Source organism: Eublepharis macularius, chromosome 4 (genome assembly GCF_028583425.1).
Source record: "Eublepharis macularius isolate TG4126 chromosome 4, MPM_Emac_v1.0, whole genome shotgun sequence".
NCBI classification, from domain to species: Eukaryota; Metazoa; Chordata; class Lepidosauria; order Squamata; family Eublepharidae; genus Eublepharis; species Eublepharis macularius.
The window spans coordinates 103,740,487-103,759,810 of NC_072793.1; the positions used below are offsets into that span (position 1 = coordinate 103,740,487).

The window sequence follows — 19,324 nt, forward strand, 5'->3', positions numbered from 1 at the left end:
GGTAAAAGTTGGATCCAGATTATTTTAAACAGATCCTCATGAATTCATATGATTCTTATATTGAAACAAAACAAAAAGGCGGTTGTATTATAGATCATCTCCTAGTCTACAGTCAGCACCGAAACAATCACACAAAAACATGCTTCAAAGGCACAGATCTTCATGGATCCTCTTGATTTTTACATGAGGCCACCCAAAATCCACCACATAATCCCATATCATGTCTATTGCCACAGATTGCACCCAAAAAACCATGCACTCACCGCTTGGTTGTACCACCATAGTACAAAAGCATGTTTCAAAAACACGGATCCTCATGGTCCAGTGGCAAGGAATTCCCCAAAAGGGGGGAGGGTTCAAATCCTCCTGAAACAAACCCAGCTATGGACAACGAATCCCTCTGCTGGGATGCAGCCAGAGGACGGCGGGCACTGGTGGACTAGGAGATGGGAGGAGCCATGTGGAAGGAAGTTAAAATTCCCCTTGTGGGGGGGAATTCATTTGCATTTCGCAAGGATGGGGTGATCCAGAGCCCTGACCCACCCAGGCACCTTCCCAGTAGGCAAAACCGAAAGAGCACGCAGGCTCAAGGAAGTTCCAAAGCACACACAATAAATATGGTGTAATTGTAATAGTGATTCTCATACAGTCCCAAATTCACTACAACACAACGCCCAATATACAGACTGGTGAAATACAACATCAAATGTTTTTCCGGTTCAAGTTAACCTTCATTAGTACAAATTCGATGTACACCGCTCATGCGGGATATATATACACCCAACGTCCATAAATGGTCAATAATAGCGGCAATGCCACGATATAGTAGTAGTGGCTGTTAACTTCACTGAAAGCAGTGTCCACGGCAATAATAGCAGCAATGCCACGATATAGTAGTAGTGGCTGTTAACTTCACTGAAAGCAGTGTCCACGGCCCTTCCCAGTAGGGACAAGTGCTCTAAATAATAATAATACTGTTAATAAGTATAATGTCATGGCCCAGTCTTGGCTCAGTGAGAGCGAGGACTCCTCTTCAGGAGGAGAGGGGCTTTGTGTAGCCAGCCCGGACTCCTCAGGAGAAGAGGAGCTCCATGTTGCCAGCCCTGACTCAGCAGAGGCTGGTAATCAGGAGCCACAGCTGCTGGCTAATCGGAGCCTGCAGCCAGCAGCTGAAACAGAGCCATCAGTACTCTCCAGCCCCAGCACCACAGGAGAAGCTCAGCCAAGAACTTCCACAGGGGAAGCTCAGTCAGGGATTGCCAGCACCACAGGGGAACCTCAGCCAGGGACTTCCACAGGGGAAGCTTAGTCAGGGACTGCCAGCACCACAGGGGAAGCCCAGCCAGGGGCTTCCCCCCCCCCCAGGTTCGCCCACGCATAAAGAACGCTGGAGACAAAGGCTGAGGCTGGAACTGCAGGAGAGATGGTGCACTGCTCATCTCCTGAGCCGACGCCAGCAGCTGGAGAGCGACAATGAGTAGCATAAGGATGGAGCCCCAGAGGCTGGCTGAAAACCACGCCTGGCTATAAAAGCCAGTCAGGAGCAACAGCCAGGCATGGAAGCAATGTGTCTACTGCCTGCAACCACTCTGTGTTCTGTGGACCTTGCCTGTGCCTGCTTGTGGACCTGACACTATCGGTAACTGACCTTGGACTGTGCTTGACCTTGCTCTTGGACTCTGGACTCACTGCTTGCATTAGCTCGTGCTCTGACCACTGCTTTGACTTGGCTTTTGGCTCCTGAAACTCCCCCTGGATTTGGTGTTGGGGTTTGGACTTGAACCACCCTGCTTGGGCTGGCCCAGCCCGTGACATATAATATATAAAAGTATTCTGTGAGTCCTCACAGGCTTAGCCCCTGGGCTGTGGAACAGAAGCAGCCAGAATCTCAAGCAAAACCTTCAAATACCTCCCTCTGTGACTGAAAAATCTACCCTGCAGTTTCTCCTGGTCTTACTGCCTGCTGGAAACTGAAACCAATTGCCTGAGAGGTGTGGGGGGGGGGGGGAATTTACTCCTGTTCTCATAGAGAAGAACTGGAGCTCTCTGACAGCCAGAGAAGGTCTGCAGATGTCCCCTCCATTGCCTAGGGAATTGATTGCTTGGTGTGAGGATGTCTGGGCTGAATCCATACACCCTCGGAGCATTCCGGCATTGCGCTAAATGTTTGCTAAACACCCAGAAGTATAGTGTCTTTCTAGCGCTATTTCTGAGAGCCAAAACACACAAGAAGAAATACCTAGGTTCAGCACGTGTTCTCTTACCTCAAGGTTTGCCGGGATCTGTAGGCGTCCTGGAAGCTTAAAGTTTAGCATTTACAGAGCAGCAGGAAGGGCCTGTATTTCCCTTCCCCTTCCTGCTGCTCTGTAAATGCTAAACTTTAAGCTGCCAAGACACCTACACTTCCCAACAAACCTTGAGGTAAGAGAACAAGTTTAACATTTACAGAGCAGCAGGAAGGGGAAGGGAAATACAGGCGCCTGTATTTCCCTCCCTGCTGCTCTGTAAATGCTAAACTTTAAGCTTCCAGGACGCCTACAGATCCCAGCAAACCTTGAGGTAAGAGAACACGTGCTGAACCTAGGTATTTCTTCTCGTGTGTTTTGGCTCTGAATCACACTAGAAAGATGCTACACTTCTGGGTGTTTAGCAAACATTTAGCGCAATGCCAGGACGCTCCACAGGTGTGTGGATTCAGCCCTGATTTCAAGGACCAATGAACTGGCCCAAAAGTCATCACATCTGTGAAAAACGTGCATTCCATGACCCACTGATTCGTGAACACCAAACCGGGCAGTCTGTGTTAAATTTTGGTCCGTTTTTCAGTCCATGCCCACCTCTACTCTTTAGACATATGCTTATGTATGAACATAGTGGATTACATTGTCGAAGGCTTTCATGGCCAGAGAACGATGGTTGTTGTGGATTTTCCAGGCTGTATTGCCGTGGTCTTTGCATTGTAGTCCTGACATTTCGCCAGCAGTTGTGGCTGGCATCTTCAGAGGTGTAGCACCAAAAGACAGAGATCTCTCAGTGTCACAGTGTGGAAAAGATGTTGGCGGGTCATTTATATCTACTCAGGAGGGGTGGAGTTGAGCTGAGTCATCCTGTAAGAGTTTCCCAGGGTGTGGAAGACAGAAGCACAGCCACCACGACTATATGGACTCCCTAAAATTCATAAGGATTCAGTCCCACTCTGACCCATTGGTTCACCAACATATGAATTAGCTAAACATCTGGCCAATCTTCTACAGGACCACATCGGAAAAACCACATCTTACATCAAAGATTCAGAACATTTCATCAACAAAATCAGTTCTCTGAAACTCAATCCATAGGACATACTCGTCAGTTTTGATGTTGTATCCCTATTTACCAAGGTTCCGGTAAAAGACACAATCGCACTTATTAATCAGATTTTTCCAGAGGATGTAACAGCCTTATTCCACCATTGTCTGACAACCAGTTACTTCCAATGGGATAACGAATTCCATGAACAGATGGATGGGGTGGCCATGGGAAGCCCTCTCAGCCCAGTTATAGCAAACTTCTAGACAGAACATTTTGAAAAAAAACAGCTCTAGAATCAGCACCCCACAAACCTACAGTCTGGTTCCGGTTCGTGGATGATACCTTTATCATTTGGAGCCATGGTGAGGAAGAATTGATGGAGTTTTTAAACCACCTCAACAATATCCACCTGAACATACAATTCACCATGGAGAAAGAAACCGAGGGTAAACTTCCATTTCTAGATACCTTGGTCATCCGCAAAGCAAACTTTCAGTTAGGTCACAAGGTCTACAGGAAACCAACTCACACGGATCGGTACTTACACAAAAACTCCAATCACCACCCTCGACAGAAAAGAGGCATAATAAAAACATTAGTAGACCATGCAAGACGGATATGTGAACCGCACTTTCTCAATGAGGAAATTAATCATCTAAACCACGCACTTCAAGCAAATGGCTACTCCAGAAATGAAATCAGAAGAGCGAATAAACCAAGGATAAATCAAACAACTAAGGAAAAACAGTCTCCCTCAGGAAAAGTGTTTTTGCCATATATCAAAGGAATCACTGATCAGATGGGAAAGCTTATGAAAAAGTACAGTACAGTACTTCAGTACAGTATTCAGACCCACCAGAAAAATACAACAGATGCTACGTTCAGCAAAAGACAGTAGAGACCCCCTCACCTCTGCAGGAGTATACCGTATACCCAGCAGCTGTGGACAAGTTTACATCGGGACCACAAAGCGTAGCATCCAGACAAGAATAAAAGAACATGAAAGACACTGCAGACTTGGCCATCCTGAAAAATCAGCAGTGGCTGAACATAGCCTAACTCAAACAGGACACAGTATCCTATTCCAGGACACTAAAATACTGGACAACACTTCCAACTACTTTGTCAGACTGCACAGGGAAGTCATTGAAATTCACAAGCACAAGTAAATCTTCAACAGGAAAGAAGAGACTTTAAGAATGAATAGAGCATGGTTTCCAGTCCTGAAAAACACCAGGCTAACAAAACACTCTATACCCGACAATAGCCCTGCAGAGAAGATTAGCACATCAAGCACCAATCCAAATGCAAAAGAACCTCCTCAGGATACAGTGAAGCCTCCCGCCATTAGCATTCCACACCCTGGGAAACTCTTACAGGATGACTCAGCTCAACTCCACCCCTCCTGAGTAGATATAAATGACCTGCCAACATCTTTTCCACACTGTGACACTGAGAGATCTCTGTCTTTTGGTGCTACACCTCTGAAGATGCCAGCCACAGCTGCTGGTAAAACATCAGGAACTACAATGCCAAGACCACGGCTCTACAGCCTGGAAAATCCACAACAACCATAGTGGATTACATTCTACCATGTGGCTCAGCTGTGTATGGAGTCTTCCTGCATCATAAGGAGCTTCCATTCAGTGAAAGAAAGAATCCATCCACAGGACAGCTCCACACTTAGCTAAGCAAAGTGGTAGGAAACAACATAGTATAAGCAATTTAAGTGAATTTTTTCTATATATGTAAATATAGGGATAATTAGAAAAGGATGACTTTGGGCTTTTGTGCACACTGTTTATTCCTGATTTTCTTAGCAGTTGATCCCCAAGCATTGGGATTGATTTGGGTATGGTTCTTCCACATGTCTGCCCTCCATTTGCATTTTTACAGTTGTGGAGTTGGTTTACTTTTTTCTGAGCATGCCTTAAATAGTCAAGATTTTCAAGTGAGGATGCTGTTGTCATTGGTGGCATCATTAGTGGCACAGCACCCACACACACCCTTTTTATTTTTTGTACATGATTTTTATCAATATAGGGCTGAATTTTTTAAAAAATAATGAAAATGAACATACAGAGAAGACTTTGCATAGGAAAGCCTAAAAGAGGAGCAACTCCACCACCCATACCTTAACCCCCTACCACAGTCAAAACTAGAAAGTCCTGCCTGGGCTGACCCAGGAAGTGGAGGCTGGCACCAGTAGGGCAAACCAACCTCTGTTGGGATAGAGCCCAGAGCAGCCCCAACGATGCGCTTTTCAAATCATGCTGTTTTTTCTGGCACCAGAAGTGGCCATCCTCTCTCCCCTGGGCCATTAGGGCTTTTGCAAGTTTCAAAAAAGCATCAATTTCATATCAATAGATTATCCTTTTTTAAAAAGGCTCTACTAGCCCTTTGCTTGTGGAGATATGAGAAAAAAAGCATATGTCCACAAGGGAAGAGACTAGAGACTTTTTAAAAAAATGAAAGCTGGGAATTCAGAGAACCTGGTACATCTGTTACTACAATGGTAGATCAATATATCACTATGAAACTGACAATTTAAAAAGATCAAAACAAAACCAGGAAGGGGGTAGAAAATGTGGGGGAGGAATGGTTTGAAGAAGATGAATGTTCAATCATCAAAAAGTGGGTTGAAAGTGGGTGAGAATGGGTGGAACGAAGAAAACTGAAACATGCACAAGGAAATATCAACTCAAAATTGGTTTCCAGAAAAGTTTGTGGTAAAAGTGATCTCAAAAGAACTAAAAAAACAGGAGAAAACAAAAATGAAGCAAAAACTAAAGGCAAAAAAATGCATGAGGAACTATATGCTTTTGGTGCATTTGTAAAGTACTGTAGCAATTTGTTTTAGAAACATATGTCTCATTTTTAGGTAGACTCTCAAGGTAACTTATAAAGGAATTAAAACAAGCACTGCATTGTCACAGGAATATACATAATCATGCATCTGAGGACTTGGACATATCCAGTGGGATTTCTATGCTAATCAGACCTGTGTGGGATGGATATGGAAACAAAGCAGAGTGGATTGGAACCTGTAAAGGAACTTTGCCTTAATTCCCCTATTTAGTGCTAGTAGTTGTCAATCCTACTATAATCTACCTCAGCCCAAGAGTACTTTTATTACTCCAGTGTTGCTGAAAACAACACTCCAGGCATTATTCTAGCAGTATTAGCAAGACTTGAAAATGGCTCAAGGTATTGGTACATTAAATTATTTATTTATTTATTTAATCACATTTCTAGACCGCCCTCCCCGTCAGACGGGCTCAGGGCAGTTTAACAACAGCTTAAAACAGTAAAAACAGGTAGTGCTACATTAATATTTTTATGAAGGTCTTCTCATACATGTTAAATACACTATCCAGCTTTATCAAATACTTGTACTTTACCATTAGAAATTTGATTTTAAAAAATCGTTCTACTTGAATGTATCATTTGAATCAATAACGAAATCTACTTCATATAATCAGTTTTATCTCACAGTTACATAGTGTTAGCCTATTTCATTCCACACAAGAAAACAGGATTTCCTTCCATCTGGTTTCAACTGATAGATGTGAGAGGAAATCCGTAGACATTCCTGTTTTGAGTAAACTTTTCTTGCTCAGGGTCATCTTTTTACCTCTGTGCTTTTTCTTTCAAAGATAATCCGTTGATTTTTGCTTAGGAGTAAAAAGAATGGTGCTGCTGTATACTTTGAAATGAGAGATTCACAGCGCGCAAATATTTTTTCCTCTGTTTACTTTTTAACTTCTGGGTTTTCTTGGATCTGATTTTTAGTAGGCGGAGTTATCTTACAGAAACTGCCTCCTCCATATCCCCTACTAAAGCACAGGGCTCTTTTCAGTAAAGGCATGAAAATGAAGCCTCCTGTTCTATTATTTTTCTTCTTTGCAATATGCTTTATTTACACAGCCAAAGGGCAGAATCATCAGGTAAGACTGCTTATTCTTTGATTGTTTGAGACCGCAGACCTGTGTCCACTTGGGAGTAAATCCTATTCAGCTCACTGAGGAAGTTTATTTCCTTCTGAATAAATAGTCCTAGGGTCAGCCTGCATGTTAAATGGATATGTTTTTAAATGACTATGTTGCTGTAAATTTTTTATTTCAGTGTTCATGCCATTAAAATAACTTCTTAGATTGGATTTTATAGCTGAAGACTGTATTTCCTCAATATGTGTTTGTGTGTACATGTGCGCTTATATGCACATGTGCAGTGTTTAATTGTTCATCAAAACAATAGATTAATGCTCTTAAATTTACTTTTAAATTAACATACTGTTGTTTTGATTTAAAAGGTGCCTTGGCTTAATCTGGTGACCTATTTTTAACATAAGTACTTGCAAAAAATTAGACAACAAGTGCCATTCTAAATATTTCTTCTGACATTTTACTCCCCATGACACATACATCTGACCCCTGGCAGTCAGAAAACTGGGTTGGATGGACACTAGATCAGATTCAGCACCAGCTGTGGCATTTATACCTAGGTCCTTTGATTTATACGAGATGGCATGCTTGCATATAACTTTTAATGTAGTGCTTGTAACATGGAGTATGAAGGTTTGCCTGGAGTTCATGCCTGAAAGTGGGATTTGAAATATGTTACCAATTGATACCAAGACTGAAGCTTCTCTCTTGCCAAGCATAAATAGCTAGCTCTATGTACATTTGAATGCCATATTTGTCATACTGAATAAAAATGATGATGGTTGGACCCACAAACGGTTGATTGCATTTGACTGCTATTTACTTCCATGGGCCAGTATGTTGATCAGCAAAGATCAGTGCTACGTTAAAGGCTCTCTTGTTTTGTATACTGGGTTCCTTCATCAGGTGCTGCATTTCCTTGCTCCTTCATTTTAACTTCATTTGAACGTCAGCAAATGTGTTTATTGCTCTTTCCCCCCACAATTCCCCTTCTGCCTATCCCAACTGATATGAAACACTGCCAAGGAGCATTGTGTGTAGTGATACATCACCACTCAGGGGACATGTGGTGGTGTTGATGCATGGATCAGATGTGACTGAATTCATGGAATACCATACTAAATGATTGTGACATCTTCTGAGCATTATGATCCAGGAGCAGTGCTGATGTTGAAGGCTGGAAAAGATAGCACAGCTGGATTCCTAAATGATATATGATAAATGCTGAATGGATACACAGGCTAAACTAGAGGTTCAGTGCAACTTCAGTCTACTAACAGTGAAATCCTAAGAGTTACTCCGGACTAAGCCCACTAATTTCATTGGGCTTAGACTGGAGTAATTCTGCTTAGGATTTTGCTGTAAGAGTGCTACCCTGTCTATGATGCAAAGTTCTCAAGGTTTCAAATGTCACACTTTGAAGAAGTTCAGTCAATTCAAATCTTTTCATACCATCTTCAGATAACAGAGTCCCTCTCAGGCCCTGAAATCTCTGGGGAACAGGCCCCTCTGAGCACTCAACGGGTGGACCTCATGATCCTGCCCCACAACTAGTTGGGGCCACTTCCCGCAATAAGCCAACAGACCAGGAACCACTCAGAAAGCCCTGCACTCTGTCAGCGCATGCCAATGACTTAGAACCTCTACAAGTGCTCTGGCAAGGTCTTGCACTACCTGAGGTCCCTTTAGAACCTTGGGATCAGACATGAAGGAGGATCTTCTGGGCAAAGACAGGGATCTGGCAAAGGAATACATAGCAAAAGGTATGCCTCTCTCCAAGGAAGGAGATGGTGTATAGTAGCTCTTTCACAGGAGGTGGGACTTTAACTGGGTCATCAGAAAGTGGCGTGGGTGGGTGGGATCCCAGCTTCTTATATAAGCCTTCAGAAGGCTTTTTTTTGCTAGTTCAACAAATCCCATAAGGCTTGTGTTGTTGCCTTGGCTACTGCCTGATTGATGCCTGCTTACCTTCATACTCTGCCTCATGCTTACTTTGCCTTACTACTGTCTGCCTTATCACCTGCCTTATCACCTGCCTGCCTTATTCTTGCCTGCCTGCCCTGTCACCTGCCTGCATCTGGCCTGCCTACTCACCTTGACTCCTGTCAACTGTTTGCTGGCCCTGACTCCTGTCAGGCTACTAGCCTCTGGACACTGCCCAACCATCATGGATTAAGTGGCGATGTTAAGCGGTACAAAGAGGCTGGCTCTGTACAGCAATTCTAGATTAGCCTATGTTGCTGTAGGAAGCAAACAAAAGTTGCCACTTGTCAACTGCTCTTGCTTTTATATATTCAGAAAAGAAATTCCTCTTTGCAACCCTATAATTTGACACAGAGTCTCTTTTATGCTGCAGAAGGATTGTTTGCTCCTTCCTAAACACATACTCAGAGCCAGGCTGTAATGAACAGAGGCCGATGTCAAATTTTGTAAATTTCAAATTTGGTGAAAGGCAGAATCATCTTTCTGTCTAATAATAATAACAGGAAAGTGGATGATTTGAGTCAGTTATGAAAGCAGCAAAACCACACCGTCTGCAAGGTAGTATGAGATTATATATACTTGGAAGAAGAAAAATGGTATGTAGAAAAATGGTTTTGTCAATTTTTTAAAAAATCCCCAAACTGAGGACTGAGCATGCTCTAATACGTATGGAATGTTGAAAGCAGATGAGCCAGATGTTTTCTACACAAGGACAGGCATGTGTGGTTTCCCCATTGCTACTACAGATGCCAGTACAGCACACTGGCAATGCGGCTTCCAGGTGGCAGTTTTGCCCACATTTTCCCTGCTCCAGTAACTTGTGGAGACCAATCCCCCCACAGTACCAGCAGGTTCTTCAGTGTCTGCAAAAAATGTGCATATTGTTGTAGAGATATAAAGGTAAATGACAAGATACTCAGCCAGACCTTATACCACAAGTTACTCCAAGCTACACCAACCAATACTGGCTCAAAGATTTGAATAATTCAACTGCATTCTTCAATTACAAAAGAAAAAAAATGAAAATTAAATGGAAAGCAAACTGGAAAAAGAAGAAGGAAATATAAGTCAGGCGCCCATCCCTATAAACAACAAGTTAGTTGGAACGAGGATGACGGATATTTGAAAGGCCAAGACTTAAAAACTATTAGATATACAAATGTAGTTATGGCACCCATCTTTGCAAACAATAAATTAACTGAAATAATGATGTAATAGATAACTGAAAATATGGGAAGTCATAAAAACTTAGAAAATTAATTGTAAAAATCACATACTATTGGTATAGAAAAATAATACTATTAGTATATGCTGGAAAGATGTAAGAACATAATCTATGTGATATGCTCGAGACAGAATGATAAAAAGAAAGAAATTAAAAGAAAATAGGTTAGACAGATGCAACTAGGTGACTAAATAAATGGAGGTGAAAGGGGTAAGAATATATTAAATAAATGTCAAGAAAAAATAAAATTTAGACAGCAAAAAGAGTAATTATACTAAGCTCCAGACAATCTCTTTTTTAAGGTATATATAAAGAATAGATAATATAAGTTCATATATATATTATTCCATGCTACGTAGACTCCTATACTTCCTAAGACAGATCCACTGGTTATTGATGTATCCCCCCCAAATGAAGATTATAAAGACTAAGAGAGATAGAGGAAATAGCTAGATGGTAGGAATTACTTTATAGCATGAAAGACAACAAATGTAAATAACAATGATGAAATTAGTCACTATGTAAGAGGTATAAGGAATTATATGTTTTAGAATAAGTATTATATTGTAGTTATTAAGAAGACTGAAGGATATAGTAAATGCTATTGTAAGCAGAGCAAAGTGTGGAACTTGCCCCCTGTGATTTTTCTATACATTTTTGTTACATTGATTCATTGTATTTCCCCCCCCCCCTTATAACTTGTAATGCCTTTTTCTTTATTATGTGAAATGCATACAAAAAAACCCTCCAATAAATGCTATTAAAAAAGAGAGAGAGATAAAGGGAAAGGCGTATCTCTACAAGTAAAGGGACTACAGGTTTACTTTTCAAACACAAAATCTGGAGAGTAAAAGAACCTGACAGTTTGTTTTAACACTTCAGTAAGTCAATTGCTCTTTTTTATTTACAAATCCTCTGATGATGGGGAGGAATGGCCATTGTGGAGGGACAAGAGCAAGGAAAATGGTGCAGATGTTGGCGGGACACTTTCCCATCCACTTGGGTGCCACCCTAGCCTTGATGTGATGTTTCCTAAAATATTGCAGCAAAGCAGGTTTGGGAATGGTCACAGAAAAGATGAGGGAATCGGAGCAGGTGCTCAAATGCACTGCAATGCTGTGGAGAAGTGGGGCTGGGGGGAGGGCTTGCTTCCCAGTAGCAGCCAAGCCAGGGCAAACAACCCATGTGGAAGTGACCTCAGTTAAAGCGGAGAGGGACAAAGGAAGGAAAGGAAATTGACCTGCTGAACCTTTAAGGGGTTACAGTATCTTGGCGGCTCTATTTCGGTTGGTGGATGAACTCCCAAGGTCACGTCTTCTCTTCATGCTCCTTCCCACCAGGTTCCCTCACCCAGTGTATTCTTCTGCTGGCAGCCTTGGTAATCATGAAGGCAGAGATAGAAGCTAACCCTCAAGTCAAAGCTGGGTTTCTGCATTCTTGGCATTCAGAAAAACGTAAATTAAAAACGCAAACCTGATGAGGACTAAGTATGAAGAGATGGTGATAGGGGAATTGGCCTGCTCAAACACTTCAGAACTGATAGTGCCCTGGAGACTTCACAGTTGTTTATCTCCCCTGCTTCCTCTCCTCCCACAGCTCATCAAAAGGCTTCAGCATTTATGATTTATTTTCAATAAGTATAACACATGGTTTTACACCTACTTTCCAGCTAAAGTCTATGCAATGCAGCAAGAAGATGACCTTTACACAGAACACACCTTGTACTTCCTGTGCTGTAGCCAACAGACTGCAGTGTCCAAAAGGGTGGACAAGAGTAACATATGGGCTAGGAGAAAGAGGTTGCAGGTAAGACTGCTCTTTTCCTTTCAACTTGAAGTGTGAATCATTACTTCTTCTTCTGTTAAAGCTTTGTGTTATCTATGTAAGACCTAGTTCCCAACATTTTGTCACATTATCATGTGACCAAGAAAGAGCACTCATAGAAGGGCTACACAAATAGAAATAGGCTTAATTCTTGATGGTTAGGCTCACCAGAGCAGAGAGTAGATTTAGCTAGTGGTGTCCTGCATTTGTCCCTTTACTTCTTCTCATGTAGCAGGACTGGCATCAAGGGATAGCAGAATGAGGCATCTGCCATGGCACATAGCCTAGCAGGGGGCCCACTTGCAGGGGCAAATTGGCAATTAATGCTACTGGGGAAAGTCCCAGGAGACTGATGGCTTGGGGGCTGACTTCCCACTGCTGGGGCCACCTGGATGCATGCAAACAGCCATGGCCAGCAAGACAGTAATTGGCCCTTGCTCCATGGGGTGGGGGGATGAGCAGTCACTGCCGCCAAACCGATGGCTGCCCAAGTGAGCTGTTGCTATGGCTGCAATCTGGCTGTGCAAGCCATGCTCAAGCAGCCACCACAGTGAGTGAGCCTGCTGCCTGAGCTGTGCTGGTGAACAGCTATGGTGGCAAATAAGCCAGCTGCCCAAAAGCAGCCATTGTGATAAGCCTGTTTATCCTCCTTTCCCCCTCCATTGAGGGACAGGGTAGGGCCCTTTCCAGGGCTGTTTTGGCCTCCCAGTCTACCCTTGCCCTCTAAGAATGGGAGATCACTGTAGAACCCCCTGCAACGTCATAGAGACTTCTGGGGGAATTCGTGATTTCATGCTGGGAGAGGTACTTGGAGGGATCAGAGCACATGGTTTTTAGTCCTGCCTGGGCTGATTGGGATATAAAGGAAAATGAAAGCATCTCACTATGCTCCCTTCTCCCAGGAGGGACTGTGTACATGAGGGAGTGGCATGGGAGAGCATCTTCCCTAGGATCCTCCAAAACTTGAAGCCAGCTCTGCAGGAAGAGTAAACTACTGCACTTGGGCATACTGTTGATTAGGGGAGAAAATTTGTCCTTTACCATAACTCTTTGTGGCCTTGAAGCCCATGTGCGCACAAACATGTTTGTATGTTTGGTATGCACTGAAATCCATTGCACTTTCCAGATTACTTTGCAGTATACAAGTGTACCTTGTACAATTACTGATGCGTGTTTTGCCAGTAAATAGTTTAGATTTAACATACCTAAAATCTTGCCCATTGTATCTCATTTGTTTATTTGCTTGTTTCTTCCATTCTTATCCTACCTTTCCTCCATCATGGAATTCAAGGTGCCTTAGAGGTCTCTCGGTTACTGTGCAGATCTGTTTAGCTTCTGCAAGGTTTTCTAGATCCATGTACCTTCCACATATAGCTTGGGACTTTTCATTATAATCTGAGTTCATCAGAGTTGTTCATTAATGAACAACATCATAAGTTCCCTAAAAAACCAACAAACACAAAAAGTCAGTGTTATATACTGACTAGCAAAACCCAAGAAAACATCTTGCAGCAAATACTTGGTTTTGCCTTTCCTTCCTTTTCAGAGAGGCACCCAGGTATAGCATGTGACAGCATGTTGATGATGTCACTATTTTGCTTTGAGGCCATTGAACAAAGTTAGAGTGAAGAATGACATCTTTCCCCTCCCTCAGGTGTCTTGCAGTATAGCCATAGCCAACTTCATTCTATTTACTATCTGATCGTTGTTTAAATGACTAGAACAAATGCTGTGGTTCTCTTTGTGCACTAGACCTCTGGCTAAAGGAGGAAATTTGCAGCTGAAGCATTCAAAGTAGCTTTAGCTTTGTTATTGAAATGCCAGCATCAACCCTGGTGAACTTCATCATACTCTCTCAGCAGCCATTTATTTTTCCTCTGTAGGTGCAGGAGAGCTCTTACAGGGATATCACTATTCTCCAACTTAAAAGGACCTTGAGATTTTGGGAGTTCAGACCACCCCTGTTTGCTACTTTGCTAGCATCGCTTGGGCTTCGATGCTGGTGCTCTTCTGACAGCCACATTTGTTCAAGTGCTTGATCTATTCCCTGACAGCTATTGGCTGATATGTGAAGTGGAAGCTTTACCGTTGCTTCTTTGTGTACGTTAGTATCTGTTAGGGTACAATAGCGCTTTACCTCAATGGAGCTTTTGTTGACATTTTGGTGCTGCCGTTACTGGAAACAGAGTGAGGCACTAGGTGGACTCTTTGTAATTCAGCAAAGGGCAATAGAAAAATATGTGGCATCTGCTCTTCTGTTGTGGGCATAAAGTACTATGCTGGAGCATAAGACATTTTAAAGAAATTATTTACAGTTTTTCTAGTCTGGCTATCTCCAGCCTGGGACCACAAGGTACATTAACCAAAGCTATTTGTCCTTGCCAAAAATGCCATATGGCATTGTCATATGCAGTTGGTTTCAATGATGTTTCTCAGCCTTATCTTTTGTGATCAAGCTTAATCTTAGGCAGACTAATTTTGATTGCTTTAACTTGGGACACAATTTTCCCATTGTTTGAGAAGAGGTTGAAGAAGCAGTATATCTACAAGTCTAACTAATGGTGGGGATTTCAAGTTAAACTTAAGTTTCAGTCTTCCTACAGAGTAAATATTTTAAACAGGATATTGCTGATCAAGATAACTGATTAGGAGTTTGTTTGTTTGTTTTAATATTTCAGTTATACCATAAAGCTGGAAGAGAATATACTTTCACTATCAGGTTGTACTCACACTTGCAAGAAGGAAATTGAAGAGAAACAGTGCTGTCCTGGATACTGGGGTTCTGAATGCTATGGTAAGGGTTTCAGTTCAATGCATCAGATTCCTACCAGTCAAGGGCTCTGGATCTTGAACGAGGAACCTCATGGTGCAGGGATGGGACCTGACAATTGTGTGCACTCAAACCTAGGAACTCCCACCAGGCACACAAAGGAATAGGGATGTTCACCATTGGCCCTTTCAACTGGCAGGCAGAATGAACACGCTGGATTGGCCCCAAACAGCGTGAGAAGTCCTTAGCTTTTTGCCCTTGCCTAGTCAATGAAATATTGTCTACTCCAGTTCAGACTCCATCTTTCCTCAACTTAGAGGTACTCCACAGCTTTTAGGCCCACTTTAGGTAGATCTGCTCATTGGTCCTGAAGCACAAATGACTGACTGTGGTATCAGAACAACTATTAACATCTCTGTAAAAAAAAACATGCTCTGCGTGGATTTAACATATAAAAGATCCATTTACCTGAGTGGCAATGGAACATGCCATAGGAAATATATTAAAGGAATGGAAACATCAGAATAGAGTCAGTAGTATTAATTGTATTCCTCTAAATACTTGTGATTTGGCTGTCTGTTTGCCAGAATGTCCTGGAAGATATGGAATACAATGCAGTGGCCATGGGACCTGTTTGGATGGCATAACACAGAATGGAACTTGCATCTGTGAGGTCAGTTGGGGGCACTTACAATTAGTAGTGGTACTTGCATATTTTCTTGTAAATATGGCTATAAACCTTGTCAGGAAATAATATACAAATTCCTATACCACAAACTACAAACCCTTATGCCCACAGCAGGTCTACATTTTCTCTTATTGAAATTCTGAGTGAGCCAACTTGGGCCTCCTTCCTGTTATCAACCAAAGAAAACTGCATTTGGCTGATAGGAAATGCCTATCTATAAACTAAAATCTGGCCTATACATGCAACAGAAGGAGGGGGAGAGAATTTTGACATGACAAAATAGGCTGTTCTGACCTAGATGGTTCAGACTAGCCCAGTCTCATCAGATCTTGGAAGCTAAGCAGGGTCTGCCCTGGTTAGTATTTGGATGGGATACCCACAAGGAATTCCAGGGTCACTTAGTAGAGGCAGACAATGGAAAACCACCTCTGAACTTCTCTTACCTTGAAAACTCTACATGATCACCATAAACTGGATGCAACTTGATGATACCTTACTCACGGAATAGGTTGTATCACTTCACACTGTTGGTATGGCAAGAAGTATTGAATGATGTGATCATTGCATGTAGGATGGATACACAGAAAAATTTGTTTGAAATAAAAATCCATTTGTAGTGTTGTCGATATAATTAACTTCAAGTTGCTCCCTAACAGAGCCTGTTAATAAGCAATTATTACTTTTTTTGAAAGTGACAAAACTAGTGTTAGATTTAAGGAATTATATATGGTTACTGAGAAGTATAGAGGCTCCTGTGAAAGTTAAAGCTTTGCTTAGTAGTAATTTTAATAAGTAGATTAAGCAGCTCATGTGTTCTTTTATTTAGGGGTTTTTGAAATACAGGTTGGAAAGTTAATTTAAAATAATGATATAGATTGATCTTTTCACTTCTTGATTTATGCCTAAAGTTATTATTGTCTGTCACTGACACAAGAGAAACCTACTAATAAGAGCACCAGATGAGCAAACCTTATTTCTGTATGCCACAAGTAGGCACTAGAGATGGGCACGAAATGGGGGAAAAACAAACCCTGAGTTTCGTGGTTTGTTGCATTCCACGAACCATGAACTTTCACGAAACTGTCCCGTTTCATGAAACGATTCATTAGGTTCGTGATTCGTCAGATCTCAGGGCCCTACAATGGCTTCCTTCATACCCGGAGATGCCAAACTCGCAGGGAGACTTCAAAGGCACCCTCACCCAACAACCTTCCCAGCAAAGACAAGAGCAGAAAATAAGAGTCTTTTCAGTCCCTTTTGAAGATGCAACAAATCCAGCCCAAAGCTCCCAAATCTACTCTCTCTCACTCCAAATACCAGCTACAGCTCCTCCCGCTCCCTTTGTCTACTGGAACTGAAAGCACGAGACAGAGAGCTGTGCCTTATATAAGAAACACTCACATAGAAGAGAACAGGAGCTCTCTGGTTGGTAGACAGACCTGCCTAACAGGGTTTGGAGGGATGAGATTGGTGTTCCCTTGGCTACAGAAGGCCCATCTCCTCCCTGCTTTTTGCTCTCATAGAACAGAATGGGAGTTCTCAGGTTGGCAGGGAGAGCTGCCTATCAAGGTTATGTGGGCTAGGACTGGGGTTTCCATGGCAACAAAAGGTCTGCAGACATTCCGGGCCTATGATGCCTAGGGAACTAATGAATTGGCGCCAGCCTGTCTGGCATCATGAAGCATTCACGAATCGAATGAATCGGCCCAAAAAGTCATAGACTTTGTGAAAAACGCACCCCCACAAAATGCATTTTCACAATACACGAATTGGCCTGATTCGTCACAAAATTTTATTCATATTTTGATTCGTGCCCATGTCTAGTAGGCACCACCAAAGTGGCTGTAAGTGAATGGATGTTTGCATTGATGTTTAATGTTGTACAGTTAACTCAGAGTGACTTTATAGCATCATGTTTACATGGCACAGATGATTGCATTTTAAGGGATATGGAAGTGACATTGTTAAAAACTGCCTGTTTTAATTTATTCAGAACAACTATGGAGGCTATGCTTGCCAAGATTGCCAGGATGAGACTCATTTTGGCCCTGATTGTCAATCTGGTAAATAAAATATCTTGTTCAACTATGGTGAGAAGTTCTCAACTGGAGAATGATGAGGATATTAAAATGGGCAGATGATGACTACAATATCCTTTCTACAAGCATCTTTCCAGTGGGCTGTTGTAGGAAACAAGATGCTGAACCTAATGAACTTTTAGTCTGATCCAGCAGGGCTGGTCTATTGTTCTTATGTAATGAGTGGGTGTGAAAAGTTTATTTCCTTCCCCTCCATTAATCTGTGGCTGGGGCTTCCTGGTCATTTCCTTTGTGGAACATAAGTAATACTTTAACCAACTGATCAATTTTTATAGAATGAAAAGGTGACATGCAAATTTGCAGATGTAAATAAATAAACTACTTGCAATATATGAAAACAAGCATTTAATAAGTTAGGTCTTTTGAAATTATCTACTAATATGACCTGAAATGAAAAGCAGCTGGCTGCCCAGTTTTCTAATTAGCTCAGAAGCACTGACTTTTTGAGTAACTTTTTTTGAGTAACTTAAAAGATTGAACAGATATTAATTTTTAAAAATGTATTTTTGGATTTTGGCAAAAAAGCATTTTTATGCATTGAGCCTTTGTGTGGTTATTATATATGGTTTCCTTTGCCTCTTTTTCACATCTGTGTAGAGATGTCATTGCATTTTATCCTTAAAATAGTTATTTAAATAATGCAATATACATAAGCTCAGAAGTGGCCCTTGGGTATGTAGCAGACTGCTGTTGTCTCACAGGATATTGTAAACCATCCACTTCTAGTTAATGAAAACATCCTTTCCAGACCAATCACACTGCTGTGCAAATTGATCAAAGCTGGACTTATCTCACCCATTCCCAGTTACTCCACTTTGTTCTTTTAGGGAAACATATAAGTAAGTTGATAGCGGTTTATTGGGCCCAGAGGTACAGAAGCTCCAGTCCTGCATGCTGTGTATAACTTTTATTTGCCTTCTTTCTGACAGTATGTGAGTGTCAGCATGGAATCTGCAACCATGGGATCTCTGGGGATGGACAGTGTATCTGCTATGGTGGATACACTGGCCCCAAATGTGACCAAGGTGTGTTGTTTGCATTTTCCTTCTCTTAGATTTCTTCAAATGTGTGGCTTTTCAGGTTACAAATCTCAGTGATAGCTGGTGTGTTTTATGCCGCTATTGGAGTACAGTCCCTGTCGAGTGTGTCAGGTCTAGCTCTGTTGATGGAAATTAAGTAATTCTTCTATAATGTTTCTTATAATCTTGGAAGGTTTTATGAGCAATATTGGCCTCTGAAAGCCTGCCATTCAACAGATCAGGAATGTGGTTGCTTGGCTGTACAATGACTTGATTTGCAAGTAAGCATCCTAGATTGCTTGGAAATCATTTGCAAGCAGAACTGCTGTAAAGTTAATGCCATACATAACTTGTAGCTTGAAACTGAAGGCTGGGATGTCTACCTGTATCTATTCAGAAAGATTACTAATGTTTACTCATGAGTAATGTTTAGTAATTTCTGTGCCACTCTTTGCTTAGGAGGACTGTAAGAACATGCCAG

General features: G+C 41.9%; 1 protein-coding gene across 3 annotated transcripts in view; it reads left to right on the forward strand.

Annotated features, from left to right (window-relative positions):
* The first annotated feature begins 6,998 nt into the window (after positions 1–6,998).
* The window catches only part of STAB1 (stabilin 1), a 154,092-nt gene continuing 141,766 nt past the window's right edge, over positions 6,999–19,324 (forward strand). Inside the window, exons 1-6 of one of the 3 annotated variants that reach the window (XM_054976233.1) lie at positions 6,999–7,238; positions 12,113–12,249; positions 14,946–15,061; positions 15,625–15,710; positions 17,719–17,788; positions 18,754–18,849. In XM_054976233.1, the coding sequence (XP_054832208.1) occupies positions 7,158–7,238; positions 12,113–12,249; positions 14,946–15,061; positions 15,625–15,710; positions 17,719–17,788; positions 18,754–18,849 (586 nt within the window). In that variant the 5' untranslated portion in view covers positions 6,999–7,157. The remainder of the gene's footprint in view (positions 7,239–12,112; positions 12,250–14,945; positions 15,062–15,624; positions 15,711–17,718; positions 17,789–18,753; positions 18,850–19,324) is intronic. The other 2 variants (XM_054976232.1, XM_054976231.1) reach the window with 2 other exon arrangements.